Genomic DNA, 25509 nt, shown 5'->3' on the forward strand with positions numbered 1-25509 from the left:
TGTGTTTGAGATTTTGATTTCGTCGTTTGATAGGGGAGTTTCCAATTTGAATTTTACCTTGGAGTTCGGTATTTTTATTGTTTTACTTTTTTTAAATATTCAAATTCCAATAGGATGTTGTACTGTAAGGTGAATATTTTCAGTAGAAAATGAAACTTCCTATTTCAAAAACACACATAATTGTGTGAATATTAAGTAATTCCTATATGTTGATAACAGGAGATATATTCTACTGCATGCTTAAATCTAAAATTATAATTCAATATTATCTTGGGAAGTATTACAGATCAAAAACATTGCCTTTGACTTTTTGTGATTAAAATTCATAATTAGCCAATCTTTTCAGACGATTGTGAGATTTGTTCTAAATCACTGTGTAATGACATCCTCTTTTGTGCAAGGACTATCACTGGAATAAGAAAGGAACGTGTTATCAGCAGACAATTGAGTTGGACTTTTCAAATTATCAGCTATGTTGTCTACATAAGTAAGTAAAGAATAGTAGGGGAACAAATACAGTGCCTTGTGGAAGTCCTGCACTATTGTTCCCTAGGAGTGAATATGAACTTAAAACAAAATACTTTGTTTTCTATTTCAAATACAGCTTTCAAAGCATTTTTACAGTTTCCACCAGTACAATACGGTTTCTAATTTATTAAGAGACCACCATGCCACAAACTGTCAAAATCATTCCACAATATCAAGTCATATGTCGAGAGTCTGTAATAATGTTATACGGCAGTCATGGTGTGGCATTCATTATATAAGTGTATATTGCAGTACATTTCTATTAGCGGCATGCCACACACTTTAAAAAGCTTTCCGAGATATCAAGTCATATGTCGAGAGTCGGCAATAATGTTATATATACAACAGTCATGGTGTGGCATACATTATATAAGTGTATATTGCAGTACATTTCTATTAGCTGCATGCGACACACTTTAAAAAGCTTTCCGAGATATCAAGTCATATGTCGAGAGTCGGCCATAATGTTATATATACAGCAGTCATGGTGTGGCATACATTATATAAATATATCTTGTAGTACATTTCTATTAGCTGGTGAACGGTAAAGTAACCTGGAATAAAAACTGACTGAAATCGGTAAAATAAATTCTTTGCTATCATTAATCAAATACATTTTTTAAATATAATTCTCATAAATACTGTTAATAAAGAGGTTAGTCTATCATCGGTAATCAGCTATTTTGCTCTGATTTGGAAAGGTGTCATAACAACAGCGGTTTCCTATTGATTATGCAACTTCGGACTATGATTGACAGAGGTGACTTATTGTTTGTTGATAAATAATGTTTATTATTGTGCGTCCTCCCACAAACAGTTGTTTACAATGTGTATTACATTTTGTTAAGCACGCCTTAATACATATTTTATGTATTTTTCGACAGTTCATGATAGTCCCACATCATCGTTTGAAAAGTGCACAGCCACAAATATTTGTACATCTTTGTTGTTACAAAACAGCGTACGCTTTCATAGATCAAGATGTACTTAGTCCTACTTATCCGTTACTGTTACAGTTTTGGTTTTTTTTTTATATTTGGTTAGTATCTTGTTAGTAGTAAAATTGAGAATGAAAATGAGGAATATGTCAAAGAGAAAACAAACCGACCTAAGAGCAGACAACAGCTGAAAGCCACCAATGGGTCTTCAATGCAGCGAGAAAATCTCGCATTCGGAGGTGGTCATCAGCTTGCCCCTAAATAAAATTGTGTACTAGTTCAGTGCAAATGGACGTCATACTAAACTCCAAAACATACAAATGAACTAAAATTTAAAAAAAAACAAAAACATACAAGACTAAAAAAGGCTAGAGTCTTCCCACTTGGGACGGGCTAAAAAATGCGGCGGGGTTAATCATGTTTTGTGAAATCTCAGCCTTCCCCTTATACCTCTAGCCAATGTAGTATTATACTTCCCCTTTAAAGATGTAGATATCAAGATACAAGAAAGGGCAGTGTTCATTGTTAGTATTAGCTTTATAAGTCATCACCTCTCACAAAGCGCGCAATAAATTGTCATTAAAAAGTATCTGTGTATTTGTATGTGTTTGTATTCATTCGTCTATAAAAAAAAAAGTATGGCTCTACAAACAGTCATGAAAGAAATGCTACGACATTCAAGCTGACAACACGTACAAACGGTAATAAGGCAATAAGAAGACATCTACTTCTCTACGTAACCCAATAAATGTCATAAAATTATGATTGATGTCTTCCAAACATTCGACCGCACTATATATAGTTCGTTTTCTAGAAATAATGCCTATCTCAACTAAGCCGGACAATACCGGTAGGAACTACCAGTAAGAACACACAGGGATATCAATTTAATAGAAATAAAGCCAATCCCGACTGAACCAGAGCATGTCGATAAGAACTGCATGTACTAGTAAGAACACGCAGAAATGTCAATTATTTCAAAGAAGTATAAACATGCTGATTACATGAATACCACCGGGTAAATTAGAAATTGACAAATATGTTTATGATAAAAGTGAAACATGATTATCATATTTGCTACATTCAAAGAGTGTTTTTTTTATTTATTTCCTGCAACATAAGGAGGCAACTGATTTTAAAATCACTCTCTCAAGGACTATGCGGCTTGGCTTGATAATTGCTAGTGGACTGATAGTCCCGGAGAGTATCACCAGCCCAGTAGCCAGTACTTCGGCATAGGCATGAAAATACGGATTTGTGTAATTAAAATGTGCTGAACATTAGAAAATGCTGGAAATTAAGATTTCTTGCCCGACATTGGCTATACTTGTTTGCCTGTTTTGGTTTATAGCTCTTATATTTTTTATAAGCTTTGGCCATAATTTTGAAATAGTTTGACCTCGAGGATCACTAGAGATACATTAATTGTCGAAATGCGCAACTGGTGCAGAAAAATTGTACACCGTTTATGTTATTGTAATATTTCCTTATTGTATTTCCCTTTTAACAATTTAAAAATACAAATTATGTATGCAACGGAGTAGAGAGAATATATTCCTTATATTTGTTTTAAAAGACCTAACGGCACATTACAACTTCAGCTCTCTGACCACGACATTGATTAAAATTCAATCCATTAATGGCTGCCTCTTCACATGTAAGTAAACTAGAATTCCGACATCTGCAAGGGCATCATGTGCATTGTAGATTTATTCGAAAAGTGGGTGCAAAGCGCACTCTGGGAGTATGATTTTCTGTCAGGAATCTGTAATTGAAATAAGAATAGTCAAATTGCAACATTTTCTGGTCAAATGCTGGCGCACTATTCAAACGCTACGAAATCAAAATGCTGTCAAACCTTTTGCAATGATGTGCTACTAAAGTAGCATTGAGGGTAGCCAACTAGTAAGGCATGTCAAAATTGTATCGCTTGGTTCAGTTCCCTAATATGTACCGGCACTGTATCATGATGTTATAGCTGACGATTTATGGTAGATAGGGTTTTAATGAATAATATACTAATTAAAATTCCGTATTTCCGTGACCCACTGCTGCCATCTACACTTCTCATCATCATTTGATGAAGACAAGATTTAAAAAATGATTGTTCCGAATAACAGGGTCAGTTTGTCACGTTTCTTTAACTTTAAATGTTTTATAAATGGTTTATGGGGTCTGTGCTTTTTGTTATTCCCGGGGTTTTCTTTGTCCTGTGATTTACATCCTTTTTATCTAGCACTTCGGTTGTCAACCCCTTCCATTCAAATTATTAAAGATTGCCATTTTATAATCCAGTTTTATCGTGTAAACTGTATTAGTGCAAATGAAGGATAAAAAAATAATATCGATGAAAAACCGGACTGAACAGGTTCTATATGTAGTGTTATTATTATTATGACAATGTCAATGTTTAATGACAATGTTGTTATTTTGAATGACAGTGTTGTCATTAAAGACACATTCCACTTTGCAAAATAGCTTCCTTAAGTTTGTATAATTCTGGGGGGTTTTGTGACTTTGTGCCGTTATCCTCTCCAACACTTGTATATTCAAAAATTACCCAAATCCAGTAGTTTCACATAATTAATCAAATTTAGACCAACAATTCACTACGTAAAGGTTTTAAGACTGAGGGGATATTGAGAGCTTCGATTTTTTGTGGTAAAAACTATATATGTTGACAAAAGTTAGATTTAGCGAAAAGAGATGTTGAAGTACAATTTAAAATGGTTGTGCCTAAAAAATACAATAGATGCAGCCGTAAAAAAACACATTATTAAACATTTTCTTGAAAATCTAAAGAAAATAATTATCGTTATAAAATAAGAATTATTAATAAATAATATCATGTGTAAAGTAAACGTATTAGTTGTGTGAGTAGTTAGTCGGACAAACACTGCATCCTGCATGCTAAATTTCACATAAAAATACAAAAATCAACATTCGCGCATTCGTTAAAATTATAAGAGGAGTAAGCAGGACAAATCATGTACTCTAAATGCCTTCGATTACTAAAATGTCAAAGTTCTATATCCGGCTACTTCTTGAAAATTTAAAGAAAATAAAAAAAAAGTCTAACAATGTTCACACCTTTAGTATATGTCACAACATTTGTATAAATTAAAAGTTCTAGCTTGAAAACTACTTCAGAAGAATAAGCCGTGAAACCATATATACCATGTGAGTCACTGACGGATGGACGGACAGGGGTGAAACATTGTGTCTCCGGTATGTTGACTCAAGGACAAATGAATATCTAGCGTATGTGACCACGTTCTGTTTATACTTGTATACTTCTGAAAAGAAGTCGCTTTAAGAATGTAAATATCACCTGATATATATTCCATTCACCCCTTCAAACAGAATCATTCTGTTAATCGTCTGTAAGTCGTTTCGTCTGAGCTTTTGAAATGCTTTGTCGTCATGTGTGCTTGTACATCATGTTCAACTCAAAACATCAAAAACAAACCTTTCCTGAAATATTTCAAACTTATTAAACCGACAAAAAGGTCATTTGAAGATCTCATGTTTTTTTTCCGTTTCTTCTGTTGTTTTAAAATTAAAAAAGACATGCATAGACTACAATCCTCGCATAAATCTCCCAATATTTAAAACAACACGATATGACATGAAGGAGCAACTGGGATGGGTTTTCCCCGGCTCTGTATGCAGGACCATGAGGGTAGCCTTTATCAAAATATAAAAACAAACACAACATTATGGTAAGATAAAATAGTTTATGAGTATAAAATCTGAACAATAGGTTTGTTACTTATAGTAAAAAGATCGCTATATATTGTATATAAAACTACATTTTTTTAACAAACAGAAATATTTTGTGGTAATTTTTGGTCTGATTTTAAGCAACTTGGTACCAATAGAAGGAGAATTGTCACAGGTTTATTTGTTTATTTGGTTATATTTTTTGAGGATCATTTTTCTTTTTTCACAAGATAAACACTAATATTATTTTCTGTTCAGGAATTCTCTATAATTATATTCAACCAAATTAAATTACAAAATTTTATTGTATGTCTTCACATCAAGAGAAAACAAAAACACATAAAGACAAAACTATGACAAAACAAATAAACATACTTTAAACAATTCTACGTCTTTTAAGTCCTTGAATTTTGATGAGAAAATCCAACCATAAATGTCTTCAAAATATTTTTTGAAAAAATGTGTTTTTAAATGAAATATATAATGCAAAAAAAAAAATGCAGGTGACGAATACTTCTGGCCAGGTACTGTATATCTATCAGTCTTATACACGATTTTTCAAACGAAAATAAACTGTGACACAAAAAATATTCACAGTTACTGGCAAGTCATTTCAAACTGATATATTTACAGTTTGTTTTTTTTTTATTTTATTTTGTGTTATTAGACTACTGTCCTCGGATAGATGAGAGTTGAGCACTCACAAACATGTTGAACGTTCCGTTGAACTTTGTCTTTGAAAGTTGCCTGTCCTATACTTGCTTTTCGTTTATTATTTTGTCAAATATGTGGTCGTTGGTTTTCTCGTTTGAATTGTTACACATTTTTTCATCAATATCGTGGCCTTTTATAGCTGTCTATGTATTATGGGTTGTGCTCATTGTTAAAGCCCCGTAAATGATCTGTTGTTGCTTTCTTTCGCGTCATTTTGGCCTCTGGTGGATAGTTTTATCATTGGCAATCATACCACCGTGGCATACAAATTAATATTTATAGTTAGTGGTCGAATTATGCCAATTTGTTTTAGTATCAATCTGAGTCTGCCGACAATAACCTACATAATAGCAAAAAAAAACAATACAGTTCCAATAAATTGACTCGGTTTGTATCAACAATCCTTTCCTCGTGTTTTGATATATTTTAACTCTTTCAACTGATTTGGTATAATTGAAAAATTAAAACAAATCATTGTTATTTCTGTATTTTCTGTATTGGATTCAGTATGTAGGATTCATTGTAATTATTCTGCTCCTTGTGGGCGCTTTGATTTGCATATAAAGTATCTGTATCTGCATCTGTATATTTTGGAAAATATTACTGACAAATAAAAATTAATTGGAACGCACTACCGTTTGACACATTTTTCTATTTCCTGTTTTTGAGATTCCATGACAAAAAAACTTAGTTTATCACTCAAAATAGGTTTTCTTCCAGGTAAGACACCGGATTCCAAACTGTATATAAATAAACTCATCATAAATACCAGGAATAAACTATGATTTAATATTAACGCATGACGCGCGATTCGTCTACAAAAGACTCATTAGGTACTCTCGAATCAAAAATGTTATAAAAGGCCAAACGCAGTTGAAGAGCATTGAGGACCAAAAATTCCTAAAAGTTTTGCCAAATACAGCTAATGTAATCTATCCCTGAGGTAGAGAAGTCTTATTATGTATGCCGTGATTGCCGGTTATCTCGGCTTTATATCTATCAGTCTTAATGTGATTTTTGTTAGTTTTGATAAATTGATTTTATCAATTTCCGTAAAAATTCATCATTATTTTCTTTAAAATTGAGTTACAATATCGACGGATTTTCGTTTCCCTATTTTGGAGATTTTGTGATTAAAATCTTTATAATTACAGTCATGTTTTTGAAGTTTTATTTAAGTTATTTCTCAATAAAATTTACACACACAAAAGTAATAAGGTTTGTGTGGATTAATACAGATAGTAAAATTTAAAAAAAAACAGCAATTATAAATGAACTCATCATAGATACCAGGATAAATTATAAAATGTAAGTAAGCCAGGCGCGCGTTTCGTCTACAAAATACTCGTCAGACAGTGACGTTCGAATTCCAAAAAAATCAAAAGGCGAAATAAAACTACGAAGTTGAAGCTAGAGCATTGAGGACCAAATTCCTAAAGTTATGCCAAATACAGGTCAGCTAATCTATTCCTGAGGTAGAAGAACCTTAGTATTTAATTAATCAGTTAATTTATAAATATGACCATATCAATTATAATTCATGACCGAGTACATAAATTTTAATGATAAATGTGACTGCAACTATTGTCCGGATGTTATATCTGGTCCGCTATTGATAAGATTTAGAACAATCTACTCACATCCTGTTCTATTTTTATCGCGGGGATCAAAGTTTGAAGTCCTACATTCTGACCCATTTTTGATAACCAGTCATTACTTATTGGTAACATTGCAAGGAAAGGAAAAATGGAGCGCATAAGTGTTATGTTTAATCATTTGTCTTCAAATAATGATGTTGTATTTAATCAAACAGCTAGTGGAACTATTCCACGGTTCAAAGATACGCCAGAAGACATAGTTATTGTTTCTGCTCTTAGAACACCGATCGGTAAAGCGAAGAGGGGATCTTTCAAGGTAAATATACTTTTCAGTTTTATATTCGAACGTCTATTATGAGTAATTTTAAATTGTTTTATCTATACAAATCGTTACCAACTTTTAACTATGGGGAGGGGGGGGGTTAGTCGCAGGGTCGGGGGTTTTCAGGGCTTACTGAATCTTTAAATCGCCCTAAACTCTGTAACATATTCTCCATTTATATCTGCTGTTTTCATATGATATGTCTTCTTACTTGCTGGTGCTAACACATTACCTGTAATTACAATATTATAAGACATTACAGATAAATACAGTACATCACATAATCTGCAGTCAGAAATTACCTGTAATAACAGTAAGACATAGTAATTGCAGTGAGACTTCAACTGTAACTACAGCATGTACAGTAAGAAAATAATTGTAAAATTCAGCTACACTATACATGTAAATACAGTAAGACATTACCTGTAACTTTCAGTTAGACTTTACCAGTTAATAAAGTTCCACAATACCTGTAAATACAGTAAGACATTACCTGTAACTTTCAGTTAGACTTTACCAGTTAATATCCTACCACAATACCTGTAAATATAGTAAGACATTACCTATAATTTTAGTAAGACATTACCAGTTAACACAGTTAGACATTACCTGTAAACAGGGTTGGCAAAAACCCGGGTTTTATGAGTATTGCCCAGCCCAGTGGGAAATACTGGGAAAACCCGGGTTTTACAGGGTTTTAGTGGGTAATACTGGGCAATACTGGGTAATATAAAATATTTGTCTGAATTTTAAAGAGGATTCAGTGATAAACAGAAATGTAATACATTTAATAAGATATTTATACCCTATTTTGTTTGTTTAGCATTTGTCTAGATTGGCAAACTGTAAATAGAAAGCAAATAGATCATTTTTTTTCAAATGAATATAGCTCCTATTAAGAATTAACAATTCCATGTATTAAAGAAACATCACATTTAAATAATGTATATGTACTATCACTAATTAATAAGTAATTATTCAGATTAGAACACAGATTTGTTTATGTAACAATAATCAGTCCTTTCAATTTTATAAGTGTTAATGGCATGACCCTGTAGGGTGTTTATTTAGCAATATGAATGTATAACAATTAAAATTAACAATTCACTTAAACACTGTAATAAAATGCATTTTTCAAAGTTTGGATTATTGAAACAATACTTGGTAATTAAAAGGTATCTTTAAATGTGCAAATCTTGTATTCTGCCTACATATAAAATTAATAGAGAAGAGAATGAAATTGAATTTTCTAGAAATGGCTGTCAATGGTTATCTGTATAAAAAGTATATATTTAGCTGTTATACTATGAAACTATAACAAGTCTTTACTATTTTGTGTTGAAATAACCTTAAAAAATCATATTGCCCAGTAATGCCCACTATTACCCATTTCTGGGAGTATTGCCCAGCCCGGGAAAACCCGGGTTTTCCCGCCCGGGAATTCCCGGGTGGGTAATACTTTGCCAACCCTGCCTGTAAAACAGAAACACGTTTACTATTGCTTTAGTAAGACATTAATAGTAAATACAGTAAGACATTACCTGTAAATATAGTAAGACATTACCTGTAATTTTAGTAAGACATTACCAGTTAACACAGTTAGACATTACCTGTAAAACAGAAACACGTTTACTATTGCTTTAGTAAGACATTACCAGTAAATACAGAAAGACATTACCTGTAAATACAGTAAGACATTTGCAGTCATTACCTGTAAATACAGTAAGACATTACCTGTAAATACAGTAAGACAAAGCCAGTAAATACAGTAGGGTATTGTCAGTAAATACAGTACGACATGACCAGTAAATACAGTAAGACATGACCTGTAAATACAGTAAGACATTACCTGTAAATACAGTAAGACATTACCTGTAAATACAGTAAGACATAACTAGTAAATACAGTAAGACATGACCTGTAAATACAGTAAGACATGACCTGTAAATACAGTAAGACATGACCTGTAAATACAGTAAGACATTACCTGTAAATACAGTAAGACATGACCTGTAAATACAGTAAGACATTACCAGTAAATACAGTAAGACATGACCAGTAAATACAGTAAGACATAACTAGTAAATACAGTAAGACATTACCTGTAAATACAGTAAGACATTACCTGTAAATACAGTAGGGTATTGCCAGTAAATACAGAAAGACATTACCTGTAAATACAGTAAGACATTTGCAGTCATTACCTGTAAATACAGTAAGACATTACCTGTAAATACAGTAAGACAAAACCAGTAAATACAGTAGGGTATTGTCAGTAAATACAGTACGACATGACCAGTAAATACAGTAAGACATGACCTGTAAATACAGTAAGACATTACCTGTAAATACAGTAAGACATTACCTGTAAATACAGTAAGACAAAACTAGTAAATACAGTAAGACATGACCTGTAAATACAGTAAGACATGACCTGTAAATACAGTAAGACATGACCTGTAAATACAGTAAGACATGACCTGTAAATACAGTAAGACATTACCAGTAAATACAGTAAGACATGACCAGTAAATACAGTAAGACATAACTAGTAAATACAGTAAGACATTACCTGTAAATACAGTAAGACATTACCTGTAAATACAGTAAGACATTACCTGTAAATACAGTAAGGTATTGCCAGTAAATACAGTAAGACAAAACCAGTAAATACAGTAGGGTATTGTCAGTAAATACAATAAGACATGACCAGGTAATACAGTAAGGTATTGCCAGTAAATACAATAAGACATGACAGGAAGAAATTACTAGTTATTACAATAAGAAATTATCTATAAATAAAGTGAGGCATTACCTGTTAAAACAATTAGGCATTACCTGTTAATAAATAAGCAGGTAAGCAGTATCAAATTGGGAAATTGGAAATGCATTATAAATATATTTTACAAAGTAAAAAAACAAGAGTTCAAAATATTAAATTGACAACTTATGCATATGTGTCTATAGGGGAAATGAACTGCCTCCGACATAAATTACCCTCTAAAGCAAAACAATATATATAAAACCAAGCTAGAAATACCTGTGCATTGTAAAAATAACATCAAAATGTTCAAAATTTTCAACTGCCAATCATGTAAGCTTCCTAGACCAAGTTTTTAGGCATGCATGGTTGTAACTTGTCCAGCTCTATAGGTACAGGAGCATGAATGTAAATTCATAGCAGGAACAGGCTTTGAAAACAGCATTAAACTTGGTGTAAATCGAAGATCAAATAATGTAAACATTTATGACATTAGAAGACATTATAAATGCTGGAATTTGCACAGTAAGCCCACAAAATTTAATAACTTTGTTTCAACAGATGGCCAATTGTACCTCGATTTTGGGGGCATCTTCTAGTATTTATAATGTCTGTCTAATTTCATGAATATTCATATATGCACATACCCCCATTTATGAACTCTGTTTTAAATTTTTTATGAATTTTCTTATTGTTTATTTACAGGATACCTATCCAGATGAACTATTAGCTACAGCTTTGAAAGCAGTTATTAAACAGTCTGGTATTTCACCAGCACAAATTGGAGATATTTGTTGTGGTATGATTTATTATTATTTATAGCAAACTAAAACTGACAAACCATGCAATTCATAACAATACATTGACTAATACTGATCATTCATCATTGATACTCATTTTAAAAATGTTTAGTAAATTTATATAGTAATTTGTATTTTGATATGCCCTCTCCACTCATTAGTGACCAGGTTATACATCATATTCTGTGTCAATCCTAATGAAATCCAAAATTGATTAGAATATTTTTTTATTTCTTTATATTGAGATAAATAAATGTTTGTTTCATTACAATATGTAACATTCTGGTGAGGTTAAGATGAAAATTACTTTGTTATGTTATAATAATTAGATTATCGAGTAAAAAATTAATTCCATTATATCTAAACTTTAAAAGTTTATGCATTTCATGTGTCATGCACTGTGCTTCAGGAGGCTTTTTTTCCAATTAGGTGGACCAAAGATATACTACATTTGTAGCATGTACATGTAAAAAAAAATATAATGACAATGTATACATAAGATGAAAGTGTAATTCTATATAAGATAAGTTGACCTACATACCCATTAATCATTCTACATTGTGACCTTTTATATCATTTTAACATTCTACATAGTAACCTGTAAATTTTTCAGACAAATATATGTATAAATCAATTTAAAAATGATCTCTCATTTAATCAGTCTACTTTCTGACTTTTTAAGGAACTGTTGGAGATGGGAGAGGTGCTGTTACAGTCAGAACTGGACAATTTATGGCGTAACTATCTTGTATTGATTTATATAATGTTAAAATTCTGATATAAAGTTACCAGTATACATCATATTAAAATCTGTTAAAATATGGAACAAAACAACAACTGATGATGTTTCTGACTTGATAAAGGCTCTGTGGGGCTGTACTAGGTCGATGTATAAAGTTCTCTACTCTCGACCTTTTTAACTACATTGGTGGACTAAAAAATTAAAGGGTACTTGAAAGAACATACAATTAAATTCTGTACAATAAAAGACTTTATTCTAAACATTTACAGAAAATAATATAATATCACATAAAAAAACATGCAGTTTCTAACAGCAACCTCTTAGAAATCAATGCTGATATAAAATTGTCCCATCCTTCACTGATATATCAGTGGCTGTACTTCCTTGAAGATTTCATACAGTAACATATGTCAATTAGTTAGTTTAAATTTATTTAATTATAGTGGATTGGGAAACAAGTTTTGCAACTTATATTAATCCCTTTCCAATTTGCGGGTGCGAGTGCTGCCTTGTATCGGCATTAGCCCGCTCTTTTTCGAAATCTACAAGGGTGTCTTTAACGTGCAAGAGATATGGCTCTCTCTTAACACGGGTCAGCCATTTATGGTCCCCTTGCGATGGACTATCATCGTTTCATCAAGACTATACTCGCAAATGTTGTCAAGGGAAAGCCGAGAATTCAGTCCCTGAAATTTGTCAATAGTACAGGAAAACTGATTTAACAATTGTACAGAATTTTAACACAATAAGGCAAAGGAAACATTCTAGTCTTGATCCAAACTTTATACATATATTTATATTAGCAGATCAAGATTGATGATTTTGCACAAAACAATACCAGATGCATTGATATTACTTCAGTATGATGACAACATTTATCAACAAATCTGCTTAGCCAAAAAGATTTGAAGGACACTTCTTAATTTTTTTTAGCTTTACAAAACATACAAGTAAATAAACTTACAAATCTGGATGCAAAATATCACTTTCTTTAACGTGTAAATCCTGCAGGTGGAATTATGCAGTCAAAATTAATATTATATTTGTAACTATAAATCTGTTAAATTTTTGACTTACATACAATATCCCATTCCCTGCTTTTCAATTATTTAAGTTATGAAAATAAATATGTTCCTTGAAATCTGATATGTCACTGTCACAAGGATGTGCATGTGTAAAACCAAATGATACATATTCACACTCTTTAACGAACATTTAAGCATTAGATAATATTATATTTTTAGAGGTATCCCAGATTCTGTGCCATCATCTGCAGTTAATAGACAATGTTCTTCTGGTTTACAGGCAGTCATGAATGTCGCAGGTAATCACTTTAATATCATGTGAGAAAAGTCACAAAACAGATGACCACAGATATGTTACATGTGTTGAAGCCATAGTTACAATGCACTAAAAAGATACACCTAACAATTTTTGTCTCTCCTGGATGGAGTCAAAAAGTTATACTTATAGGTAGACTGTTTCCAGGAGCAGTGATGGCGGCTTAAAAAAATATAGGTTTGTGTTTTGGTCAGCTTCAGGGGAACCACCTATGATAGTATGTATGCTGTTGTAAAATCATTCTTACTGATCTGATGGCATATACTGTTGGCTACAATTATATAAAAAAGAAGATGTGGTATGATTGCCAATGACAACTATCTGATGGCATATACTATCGGCTACAATTACACCATATAGGTTCCAGTTGAATCACTAAGTAAATATGTGTCTTGTCTTCTAAGAAATTACTTAGCAAACCTAAACCAATGTTGTACTAAAGATCATTGAAAGTTCTTTATTAATTATCATCAGAGAAATGAAATACAACATATTGGTATCCAAATAATAAGGAGAAACATTAAATGTTTGAATGGTATGCTTTATTCAAACTGCATCTTTTGTGAATTAGTCCATATGAGTGTAATACAACAATAACATGACAATGTAAGTTCATAATGTTCCCTTTATTATAATCTCTTTTTAGGTAGCATAAGAATGGGACAGTGCAACATGGGAATAGGAGCAGGGTAAGTTGGAAGTATTTAGGTCATACTTTTCATTTATGTCTTCTTTTATGAGATGACAGCAGTAAACATTATAAACGCTGTAATAAAATGAGACTCCTTGAAAGATCTGGTCCTTTTTGGTGCTTATTTGATAACATATACATAAGATCCAATGGGTGACCTCTTCAGACTTTTATACTTATATGAACCATATTTGAAAGTCTTAATATATTGATATTTTTTTTAAAAGAAATCCTATGATATGAATAAAAACAAAATTGTTATGTGATTGGCAATTAGACAACCCTCCACCAGAAACCACCATATATGTAACTACTATAGATCACCCTATGTGTACCCCATAGCAAGCCGGAAAAAAATATGATATACTTCAACAAACTATAACCACTGAATTACAGGCTCAACATGTTTGCAGATGGACTAACTCTCCCCTGTTATAATGGGGTAACAACTCAACATAAGAAAAACATAATTTATATAAAATCAGTTGAAAAAGGCTTTACTCATCAGATCCAATTACTGTAAGAAATGAATATTTAAAAAAAAAAAAAGTCAGTTTTGATTTATAGTATTTTTATCATTCCTAAGGGTATTTTTATTTCCAGAGTTGAATCAATGTCATTCCATAGAGGAGAGAACAATAGTGCTCCACTTAATCCAAAAATATTCGAACATGAAATGGCAAGAAAATGTTTAATACCAATGGGGTGAGTAAAACAAGCGCAAGACATAGTTTTTGTCGCAGAAAGCTTGACATAGGGATAGTGAACCGGCAGCGGCGGCGGCGTTAACTAACTTCTTAAAAGCTTTATATTTTAGAAGGTGGAAGACCTGGGTGCTTCATACTTTGTATATGGATGCCTCATGTTATGAAGTTTCCGTCAGTCATATGTCCAATGTCCTTGACCTCATTTCCATAGTTCAGTGACTACTTGATAAAAAAGTTAATATTTTTTGTAATGTTAAATTCTCTCTTATTATAATTCATAGGATAACTATATTTGGTATGTGCGTACCTTGCAAGGTCCTAATGCCCGTCAGACAGTTTTCACTTGACCTCGACATCATTTCATGGATCAGTGAACAAGGTTAAGTTTTGGTGGTCAAGTCCATATCTCAGATACTCTAAGCAATAGGTCTGGTATATTTGGTATATTGAAGGACTGTAAGGTGTACATGTCAATCTGGCAGGTGTCATCTGACCTTGACCTCATTTTCATGGTTCAGTGGTTAAAGTTAAGTTTTTGTGTTTGGTCTGTTTTTCTTATACTATATGCAATAGGTCTACTATATTTGGTGTATGGAATGATTGTAAGGTGAACATGTTTAGCTGGCAGATGTCATCTGACCGTGACCTCATTTTCATGGGTCAGTGGTCAAAGTTATGTTTTCTTGGTTTAGTTTATGTGACAGTTGTAATAAAGATTTATATTTAGGACTATCAACATAATATCAATGATAAGTAAAGAAGGCGAGACATTTCAGCGTGTGCACTCTTGTATACCTTTAGTGTAATTGAGAACTGTTGAGAAATAGTTTTTTTTAAATATATCAGGGGTAATTGAGAAATTGCAAGAAAGAGTTTAATACAAATGGCAAGAAAGAATTTGATACACATGGAGTAATTGAGAAGTGGTAAGAAAAAAATGAATACCCAAAGGTAAATTTATAATTGAGAAGTGGTAAAAAAGTATTTCAAATTAAATTGACATAAATAATGCTTCTAACTGTTGCTATGATTTATCAAGTTCATAATAATGCATAAACATTAATTTGCAATTTTGTAGAATTACATCAGAAAATGTAGCAGAAAAGTATGGAATCACCCGAGAACAACAAGATAACATGGCTCTTGCATCACAACAAAAGTAAGTAAAAGTACATGCATGTTAAAAATTTTATGTGAAAATAATGAAAGACTGTGGCAAATCAAGGTTTTTTTTATTTTAGTTTTGTAGTTTGGTACACTGATGTTTAGGGTTAATACTTATATACAAGTATTTTTAGGCAATGGTATATAATTTGGTGGTAAAGTTATCTCCCATGTTCATTGCTTGAATTTCTCTTGACACCTATTATTGCTCTTTAATGGTTTGTAATTGTCTTTAATAGTTGTCCTCACTATTCAGCTAAGTCTAGTTTCATGGACAATGACTAATTTATTTGTCTGTCCTCCAGAAGAGTGTTTTAAGGCCTTTTCCAGTAAGTGAGTTTCTTTACCTCTGTACACAGTAGATTTCTTAGTTGAGTGACTGAAATAAAAGGTTGAAAAATTTGAAAGCAAACCAGAAAATATTGTTAAGGCCTGTATTGTCTTCTTGAAACTTGAATCAAATTGGGTTGTAAAAAATATAATTGTATCAGTTAATACCTGGAAAAGAATAAGGGGAGATTATTCAAAAATTAAAAAGAAAATTTAGATTTCTTCTACAAATCCCCCTGAATTACTTTTATGAGAAAACAAATTGTTGTTGCATATTGAGAGAAAAATAATAATATGCAAATCTAAAGCTCTTTCTATACTTTTAAATCTTCAATGTGTTCTACATATTTCTTTTGATTGATACATTTTCCTAAATCTACCACTTAACAGCAGCAAAGTTTTCCAGCATGCCATACTGTTTAAAAATATTGTCTTTGTTCTGATATGAATATTTGATAGTTATGTCTGTTAAGGTTAAACAAAAAAAAAGACATATTCTTATAGCATCAGTAAGACATTTGGGTAGCACACTTTTCAGATTTCTTTGTGAATACAAAATCAACTAGGTGTATGTTACATAATGATAATCATTGAAATATTTCTATGCAATTTTTATTGTCACAGAGCATTAAAGGCAACAAAGGATGGTTTATTTAAAGATGAGATTATACCAACCACAGTGACAATCAAGGACCAGGATGATAATGAAAGACAAATAACTGTTAGTATGGTATTGGGAATTCTAGTGGGTATTATAGATTATCAGGTTTACTAAACATTGATATCCTTAAATATAAGCCACAAGTCACAATGTGAACTTTTTGGCGAGTGAGCTCAGCAAGGCGCTAAAAAGTTTCACATTGGGATGAGTGGCTGATATTTCACGATATCTGTATGATGAAAACTGGATTATCTGTTTAATCATATTAATTCTGGTATTTTTCCCCTCCCTAAGACAGTTTTACACTTGACAAAAGCAAGCTTGATAACCTCTCCTCAAACATTGTGACGTCACTCATAACTTCTCCTCAGACATTTTGATTGGACTGATGTCCGCTCTCGTCTCAAAGCCGCAATATGAGATACAGGTCTACTGTGGAGGGTGATATAGATGTTAGGGATGGACAATGTGTTATTATGATGTCTAGTGGATGTGGATATATATAATGATAGGAGTCATCTATCTATATCTCCTTTTTCTGTCATAAAACTTTTATATGACATCTTGTTCTGACATTCAGTTTGCTGCGGTGGTTTTTTTTAAAGTATTTTTGTTGCTGAATACTTTTAAGTGAAAACTCATATTTATTTAAAATATTTAAAAACAAAGTTATAAAATTTTGATATTATTTGTATTTGTAATATATTCTGCATAAAGAAATTTTTAACATTGACAGGTAACAACAGATGATGGAATTAGACCTTCAACAATTGAAAACTTGAGGAAACTTAAACCAGCATTTAAAAAAGATGGTACAACTACAGCAGGCATGTTTATTTAACTGTTACGAAAAACTTATGATAGGAATATAACAGTTGGTTTCCTTTTATTTCTTGGTTGATGAAGTCAAATGTTCAATAGTATCAGTTTTTATGGAATAACCCTTTTTGAAACAGGAATAAAAAACGCTTGTGTTGACACTTCAGTCACAAAACAGTTATGTTGACCATCAAGGGAATCTAGCCTACTTCATACTACAATTTTGTTATGAAATTTGGGATTCCTGAAATGACTAACAAAATCAAAACAAAGTTGTTAAATTATGACAAAATAGAACTTTAGGCTATATATTAAGGTTTATAATACTTAAAACTAGTGGTAGGTTTTAATAATTAACAAATTTTTGACAGGTAATTCAAGTCAGGTGAGTGATGGTGCTGCTGCCGTGTTAGTGGCCAAGAGATCAGAAGCTGACAGACTAGGACTACCTATATTGGGTGTGATCAGAGGCTATGCAGTGGCAGGGTGTCCTCCTGAACTCATGGGTATTGGGCCTGCAGTTGCCATTCCTGAGGTACTGAAAAAGACAGGTAATATTATGATATGTATTTTTATCTCCCTACTTGTATTGATACCTTGCTGAAGAATTTGAGGTTATACCTTTAACGTGAGGGTACCCAAATTGCACCTATTTTGACTGGTTTTTAACCTACGTTTATTTATGTTTTGTTTTTATTGATAGAGGGCAGTGATTGTTTTTGTAATTTTTTTATATAATAGCTGTATTCTAGGCATTGAAAATGTGTGAAAAAAAAACATTAGAAAAATAATACAAATAGGTTTTTGCTTTTTGCATGGTATTGACAACTAAGTATTGACTTCTGTTTATAATAAATTCTTGCTGTTAGACATGCATTCATATTTATTAAGGTTATTTGATTATTCTTTTACAGGATTATCAGTAAATGACATTGATATATTTGAAATAAATGAAGCGTTTGCCAGCCAGGCTACTTATTGTGTCAATAAAGTGGGTATTCCCATGGAAAAAGTAAATCCAAAAGGTGGTGCTATTGCCTTAGGTCATCCTTTAGGTTGTACAGGAGCTAGGCAGATTGGAACATTATTACATGAGTTGAAAAGACGAGGAAATAGGTAAATTTAGTATTGGTTAATTGAAATAATTATCTAATCATATTAATTACTTATTTATATGATGAACACATACAACTGTAAAACTGAAGGCATTAAGATTTATGATAGGAATGAACATTTTAGCAACATTAAGGGAAGCACAGGTGGTTCCAATAGGAATGCTGTCTGTTTAGATTACCTCCATCAAAAATTACCAGCACTACAATATAAATATACTAGCTACATTTGGACAAGCATAAAGACACTATATCTTGTAAATATTTTCTCAAATCTCATTTTTAGAGTGCAAACTTCCTTACAGTTATTGTTATTTTTTCTATATGTTTGTACTTAATTTTGATTTTGAAGGGATTCAGAGGATATATGCTAGCCAAGAAAGTTTGTGCAAAAAATAAATTCACAAAAATACTGAACTCTGAAAACTGAAAATTGAAAACTGAAAATCCCTAATCAAATGGCAAAATCTAAAGCTCAAACACATCAAATGCAATGCACTTTATTTGTACTTTTAAATAATTCTGACCTAATTTCCTACGCTTTACTGTTTTGTGACGTATAGAAGTCTACATTGATTCCAATTGATAATACTTACTTCCATTTTATAGATCATTTGATTTATTAGTCTGGTGATTTTTTGTAAAATTGATATTAATTGATCCAATTAATACTTCTTTACTATTATGTTCTGTCTGTTTATGATATTACTGGCATAATTTACTTTCAAGTTGATATTCAAATAAAGGCAAGAGTACCCTGCTGTATACAGTTGTTAAAGTCGTCAGCTAAATAATCTTACTGTAATTGTTTGGCAAATTTTATAAATTCCATACATCTTACAACTACTGAATTATATGTTTGCTTCTATTGAGATAATAGGAATAAACATGTGCAAATCGACTAGAAGCAGCTTAAAATCAAATACAGTGTTAAATACACAAGCAAATTGAACAAATTAAGATATATAAACACCATAAAATGATACCAAGGGAATGTCACCATTTAAAATGGATAGTTAACAATAGAAAATGAAAAATCAACTATTTTTCAATCATGATGACAATCCATTTTATTTTACAGATCCTTTGGTGTTGTCTCTATGTGTATAGGAACTGGTATGGGAGCTGCAGGAGTGTTTGAATATCCTGGAAGATGAGATCAACAGACTAGTCAATCATAAATGTGATTCAAGTGATTAATTACACTGACAAATAAATCATAACCTATAATATTAATGTGATTCAAGTGATAAATTAAACTGATGATTAAGATCAAAGCAGCAGTGTTGATTGTACTAATACACTAATCAGATTTATTCCTGAAAGTTTTTTTTATTGTAGTTCAAATGATAAAAACATTAAAATCGTTGATATGTTTCTATTGAGAGGAATCTTAGCATTTGTATGTTTTGGTGCTTAAGTTACACATTCATTGAACTTTTTTGAGGAGTGTTTCAAGAAAAGAACTCATAAAAATGTATAAGATAATGTTGTTTTAAATTTGAGGAATAATTGCATGCAAATAGTGGCTAAATATATGGATCTAGTAGTTAAAATAATCTTAAGGTATTGATTTAAATTTCCTTCAAAGAAATCTGTTTGAAGTTATAAACACTATTAATTGATGCAAGTTGTGATTTTTCATATTTGTAAAAATCACTTTTGAATAATAAATTAGAAATTTTCCACATTGCAGCTTGAAGTGAAATTTATATACTATACCCAAAAAAGGAATTTTGAAAGAAATAATGGATATTGTTGATTTTTTTCAAACTTTCTTTGTTAAAAGGCAGGTCTTTCTTTTTTAATCAGAAGCTCATTTGATTTCTATAAACTTATTCAGTAGTAGATATATGTAGTTAGATTTTTATAGTGCGTGTTTAACTGAAACAAATTTATAATTAAGTAAATTAAATTTAAAAAATAAATGATGGTTTGCTCGTAGTTGTATGGTTACAAGAACTGTGATATTTTCTCCATGTTTATGGAAAATAAATATTTTGTATGACTATATAACTTCATTTTATTCCATGTGAACTTTGAGTATACTATAATAGTAGTTTATTTAGGAATTTTATAAGTTAGTTATATTTTACTAAATTAATCAAGTCTTGTTATAGTTTACTTAATTAATCAAGTCTTGTTATAGTTTACTAAATTAATCAAGTCTTGTTATAGTTTACTAAATTAATCAAGTCTTGTTATAGTTTACTAAATTAATCAAGTCTTGTTATAGTTTACTAAATTAATCAAGTCTTGTTATAGTTTACTTAATTAACCAAGTCTTGTTATAGTTTACTAAATTAATCAAGTCTTGTTATAGTTTACTAAATTAATCAAGTCTTGTTATAGTTTACTTAATTAACCAAGTCTTGTTATAGTTTACTAAATTAATCAAGTCTTGTTATAGTTTACTTAATTAATCAAGTCTTTTTGTAGTGTTATATGCATAGATTATCATTTTTGGTTCCTACAACCAGATAAATCAATTTAAAAGTATCAGCAGAGATTCTTAATGTGATATATAAAGGGGTTGAAGTACATGTATGATCTTCAATGAATTCTATACACAAGAGAGAACGATCAATATTTTTATTAATCAAAGGCACCAGGCACAAGACTGATCAGTGACGCTCAGATAGAAATAGTTAGAAAGCCAAAGAAGTATAAAGTTGACTGTCACTCTGATGTCTTTCATCCCTCTAGAAGAGCATTGAGTACCCAAAATTCCCAAAAGTTTTGCCAAATACGGCTAAGGTAATATATGCTTGGGATAAGAAAATCCGTAGTATTTCGAATACACAGACGTACCATTGGTATGGGTCACTTTTTTTAATGTCAGATATATCAATAAGAAGCTATTTCGAGTAATTTATTAATCAATGGGTAGAAATTTATATGTCATTGGGTAAATATTAATCATCAGTTATGTTGTCCATGAATGAATATTTGAATGGTTTGTGATGGGTAAATCCCAGGCAGACGTTCTTACGCAAATTTTTATATTGAGATCACCTACCTCTGATATAAAAGAACTTGTTTACAAAACATTTTTATTAAATGTCGAGTCGGAAGAATGCAGCAATTTAACAATCTGCAGTTGATGTAGATATTGTTATAGTTTGAATATCAAGTTACATTTCCTCTCTCATAGCTGGTATTATATGACAACTGTAATGGAATTCCAAACAATGTTAAGTTTAGGTAAAAATGGACACAGTCTGAATGTCTTATTTCATTGCCTCTAACAGATCTCGTATAATGTGACATCTGTTATGGTGTTCCTATAAATGTTCAGTTGATGTGGAGAAAGCTGTAGTATGAATGACCCTTTGCATTGCCTCTGACAAACCTGGTATTATATGGCCAATATACTGGAATCCCTAACAATGTTCATCCTATGTGGAGATTGTTACAGTATGAATATTTCATTGCATTAATTGCCTCTGACATAGCCGGTATGATATGGCTACAGTAATGGAATCCCTAACAATGTTCAGTGTATGTGGAGCTTGTTTCAGTATGAATGTCTCATTGCATTGACTCTGACAGGGTTGGTATGATATGGCCAATGTAAAGAGATCCCTAACAATGTTCATCCTATGTGGAGATTGTTACAGTATGAGTATCTCATTGCATTGCCTCTGACATAGCCGTTATGATATGGCTACAGTAATGGAATCCCTAACAATGTTCAGTGTATGTGGAGCTTGTTTCAGAATGAATGTCTCATTGCATGACCTCTGACAAACCTGGTATTACATGGCCAATGTAATGGAATCCCTAACAATGTTCAGTGTATGTGGAGCTTGTTTCAGTATGAATGTCTCATTGCATTGACTCTGACAGAGTTGGTATGATATGGCCAATGTAAAGAGATCCCTAACAATGTTCATCCTATGTGGAGATTGTTACAGTATGAATATCTCATTGCATTGCCTCTGACATAGCCGGTATGATATGGCTACAGTAATGGAATCCCTAACAATGTTCAGTGTATGTGGAGCTTGTTTCAGTATGAATGTCTCTTGCATGACCTCTGACAAACCTGGTATTATATGGCCAATGTAATGGAATCCCTAACAATGTTCAGTGTATGTGGAGCTTGTGTCAGTATGAATGTCTCCTTGCATTGACTCTGACAGGGTTGGTATGATATGGCCAATGTAAAGAGATCCCTATTAAACTATGTTCATCCTATGTGGAGATTGTTACAGTATGAGTATCTCATTGCATTGCCTCTGACATAGCCGGTATGATATGGCTACAGTAATGGAATCCCTAACAATGTTCAGTGTATGTGGAGCTTGTTTCAGTATGAATGTCTCATTGCATGACCTCTGACAAATCTGGTAGTATATGGCCAATTTAATGGAATCCCTAACAATGTTCAGTGTAAGTGGAGCTTGTTTCAGTATGAATGTCTCATTGCATTGACTCTGACAGGGTTGGTATGATATGGCCAATGTAAAGAGATCCCTAACAATGTTCATCCTATGTGGAGATTGTTACAGTATGAATATCTCATTGCATTGCCTCTGACATAGCCGGTATGATATGGCTACAGTAATGGAATCCCTAACAATGTTCAGTGTATGTGGAGCTTGTTTCAGTATGAATGTCTCATTGCATGACCTCTGACAAACCTGGTATTATATGGCCAATGTAATGGAATCCCTAACAATGTTCAGTGTATGCGGAGCTTGTTTCAGTATGAATGTCTCATTGCATTGACTCTGACAGGGTTGGTATGATATGGCCAATGTAAAGAGATCCCTATTAAACTATGTTCATCCTATGTGGAGATTGTTACAGTATGAGTATCTCATTGCATTGCCTCTGACATAGCCGGTATGATATGGCTACAGTAATGGAATCCCTAACAATGTTCAGTGTATGTGGAGCTTGTTTCAGTATGAATGTCTCATTGCATGACCTCTGACAAACCTGGTATTATATGGCCAATTTAATGGAATCCCTAACAATGTTCAGTGTAAGTGGAGCTTGTTTCAGTATGAATGTCTCATTGTATTGACTCTGACAGGGTTGGTATGATATGGCCAATGTAAAGAGATCCCTAACAATGTTCATCCTATGTGGAGATTGTTACAGTATGAATATCTCATTGCATTGCATCTGACATAGCCGGTATGATATGGCTACAGTAATGGAATCCCTAACAATGTTCAGTGTATGTGGAGCTTGTTTCAGTATGAATGTCTCATTGCATCTGACAAACCTGGTATTATATGGCCAATGTAATGGAATCCCTAACAATGTTCAGTGTATGTGGAGCTTGTTTCAGTATGAATGCCTCATTGCATTGCCTCTGACATAGCCGGTATGATATGGCTACAGTAATGGAATCCCTAACAATGTTCAGTGTATGTGGAGCTTGTTTCAGTATGATTGTCTCATTACATTGACTCTGACAAACCTGGTATTATATGGCCAATGTAATGGAATCCCTAACAATGTTCAGTGTATGTGGAGCTTGTTTCAGTATGAATGTCTCATTGCATGACCTGACAAACCTGGTATTTTATGGCCAATGTAAAGAGATCCCTAACAATGTTCAGTGTATGTGGAGCTTGTTTCAGTATGAATGTCTCATTGCATTGCCTCTGACAAACCTGGTATTATATTGCCAATGTTATGGAATCCCTAACAATGTTCAGTGTATGTGGAGCTTGTTTCAGTATGAATGTCTCACTGCATGATCTCTGACAAACCTGGTATTATATGGCCAATGTACTGGAATCCCTAACAATGTTCAGTGTATGTGGAGCTTGTTTCAGTATGAATGTCTCATTACATTGCCTCTGACAAACCTGGTATTATATGGCCTATGTAATGGAATCCTTAACAATGTTCATCCTATGTGGAGCTTGTTTCAGTATGAATGTCTTATTGCATTGCCTCTGACATAGCCGGTATGATATGGCTACAGTAATAGTATCCCTAATAATGTTAAATTTATTGGAGTATGAATGCCTCGTTACATTGCCTTTGTCAGAGCTTGTATCTTATGACAATTGTAATTTTGTCACTGAGAACGTTAAGTCGATGTTTAGACAGTTACCATACGAAAACCTAACTATATTGTCACCGACAGATACCGATATTTATGACCACTGTAATGATATCCCTAAAGATGTATAGTTTATGTGGAGATAGTTACAGAGCTGGTATTATAAAAAAAAATCACAAAATAAACTGAACTCAAAGAAAAATACAAAACGGAAAGTCCCTAATCCGAAATGGCAAAATCAAAAGCTCAAACACATCAAACGAATGAATAGCAACTGTCATATTCCTGACTTAATCCGAAATTTTGCTATGTAGAAAATGGTGGATAGGACCTGGTTTTATAGCTAGCTAAACCTCTCACTTGTATGACAGTCGCATCAAATTCCATTATATTGACAACGATGCGTGAACAAATGGTAAATGGTGCCCTAAGAATTGTTAGTTAATATGCAATGCTTACGGTATGAATGAATGCCCCTATACATGCCTCTTGCAGAGTTGATATCAAATGTCAACTGAAATGGTATC

The 25509-nt window shown here is 32.3% G+C and overlaps 1 protein-coding gene across 1 annotated transcript; it reads left to right on the plus strand.

Annotated features, from left to right (window-relative positions):
• The first annotated feature begins 7539 nt into the window (after positions 1–7539).
• Positions 7540–20967, plus strand: LOC139513354 (3-ketoacyl-CoA thiolase A, peroxisomal-like). The gene is made up of 12 exons (XM_071301757.1): positions 7540–7817; positions 11290–11383; positions 12067–12121; positions 13371–13450; positions 14114–14156; positions 14762–14863; positions 15944–16024; positions 16984–17080; positions 17757–17847; positions 18211–18390; positions 18754–18955; positions 20033–20967. Exons 1-12 carry the CDS (start codon positions 7650–7652, stop codon positions 20106–20108), a joined length of 1269 nt encoding a protein of 422 aa, XP_071157858.1. The 5' UTR covers positions 7540–7649; the 3' UTR covers positions 20109–20967.
• The last annotated feature ends 4542 nt before the right edge of the window (positions 20968–25509 follow it).

The sequence above is a fragment of the Mytilus edulis genome, chromosome 2 (assembly GCF_963676685.1).
Source record: "Mytilus edulis chromosome 2, xbMytEdul2.2, whole genome shotgun sequence".
In the NCBI taxonomy this organism is placed as follows: domain Eukaryota; kingdom Metazoa; phylum Mollusca; class Bivalvia; order Mytilida; family Mytilidae; genus Mytilus; species Mytilus edulis.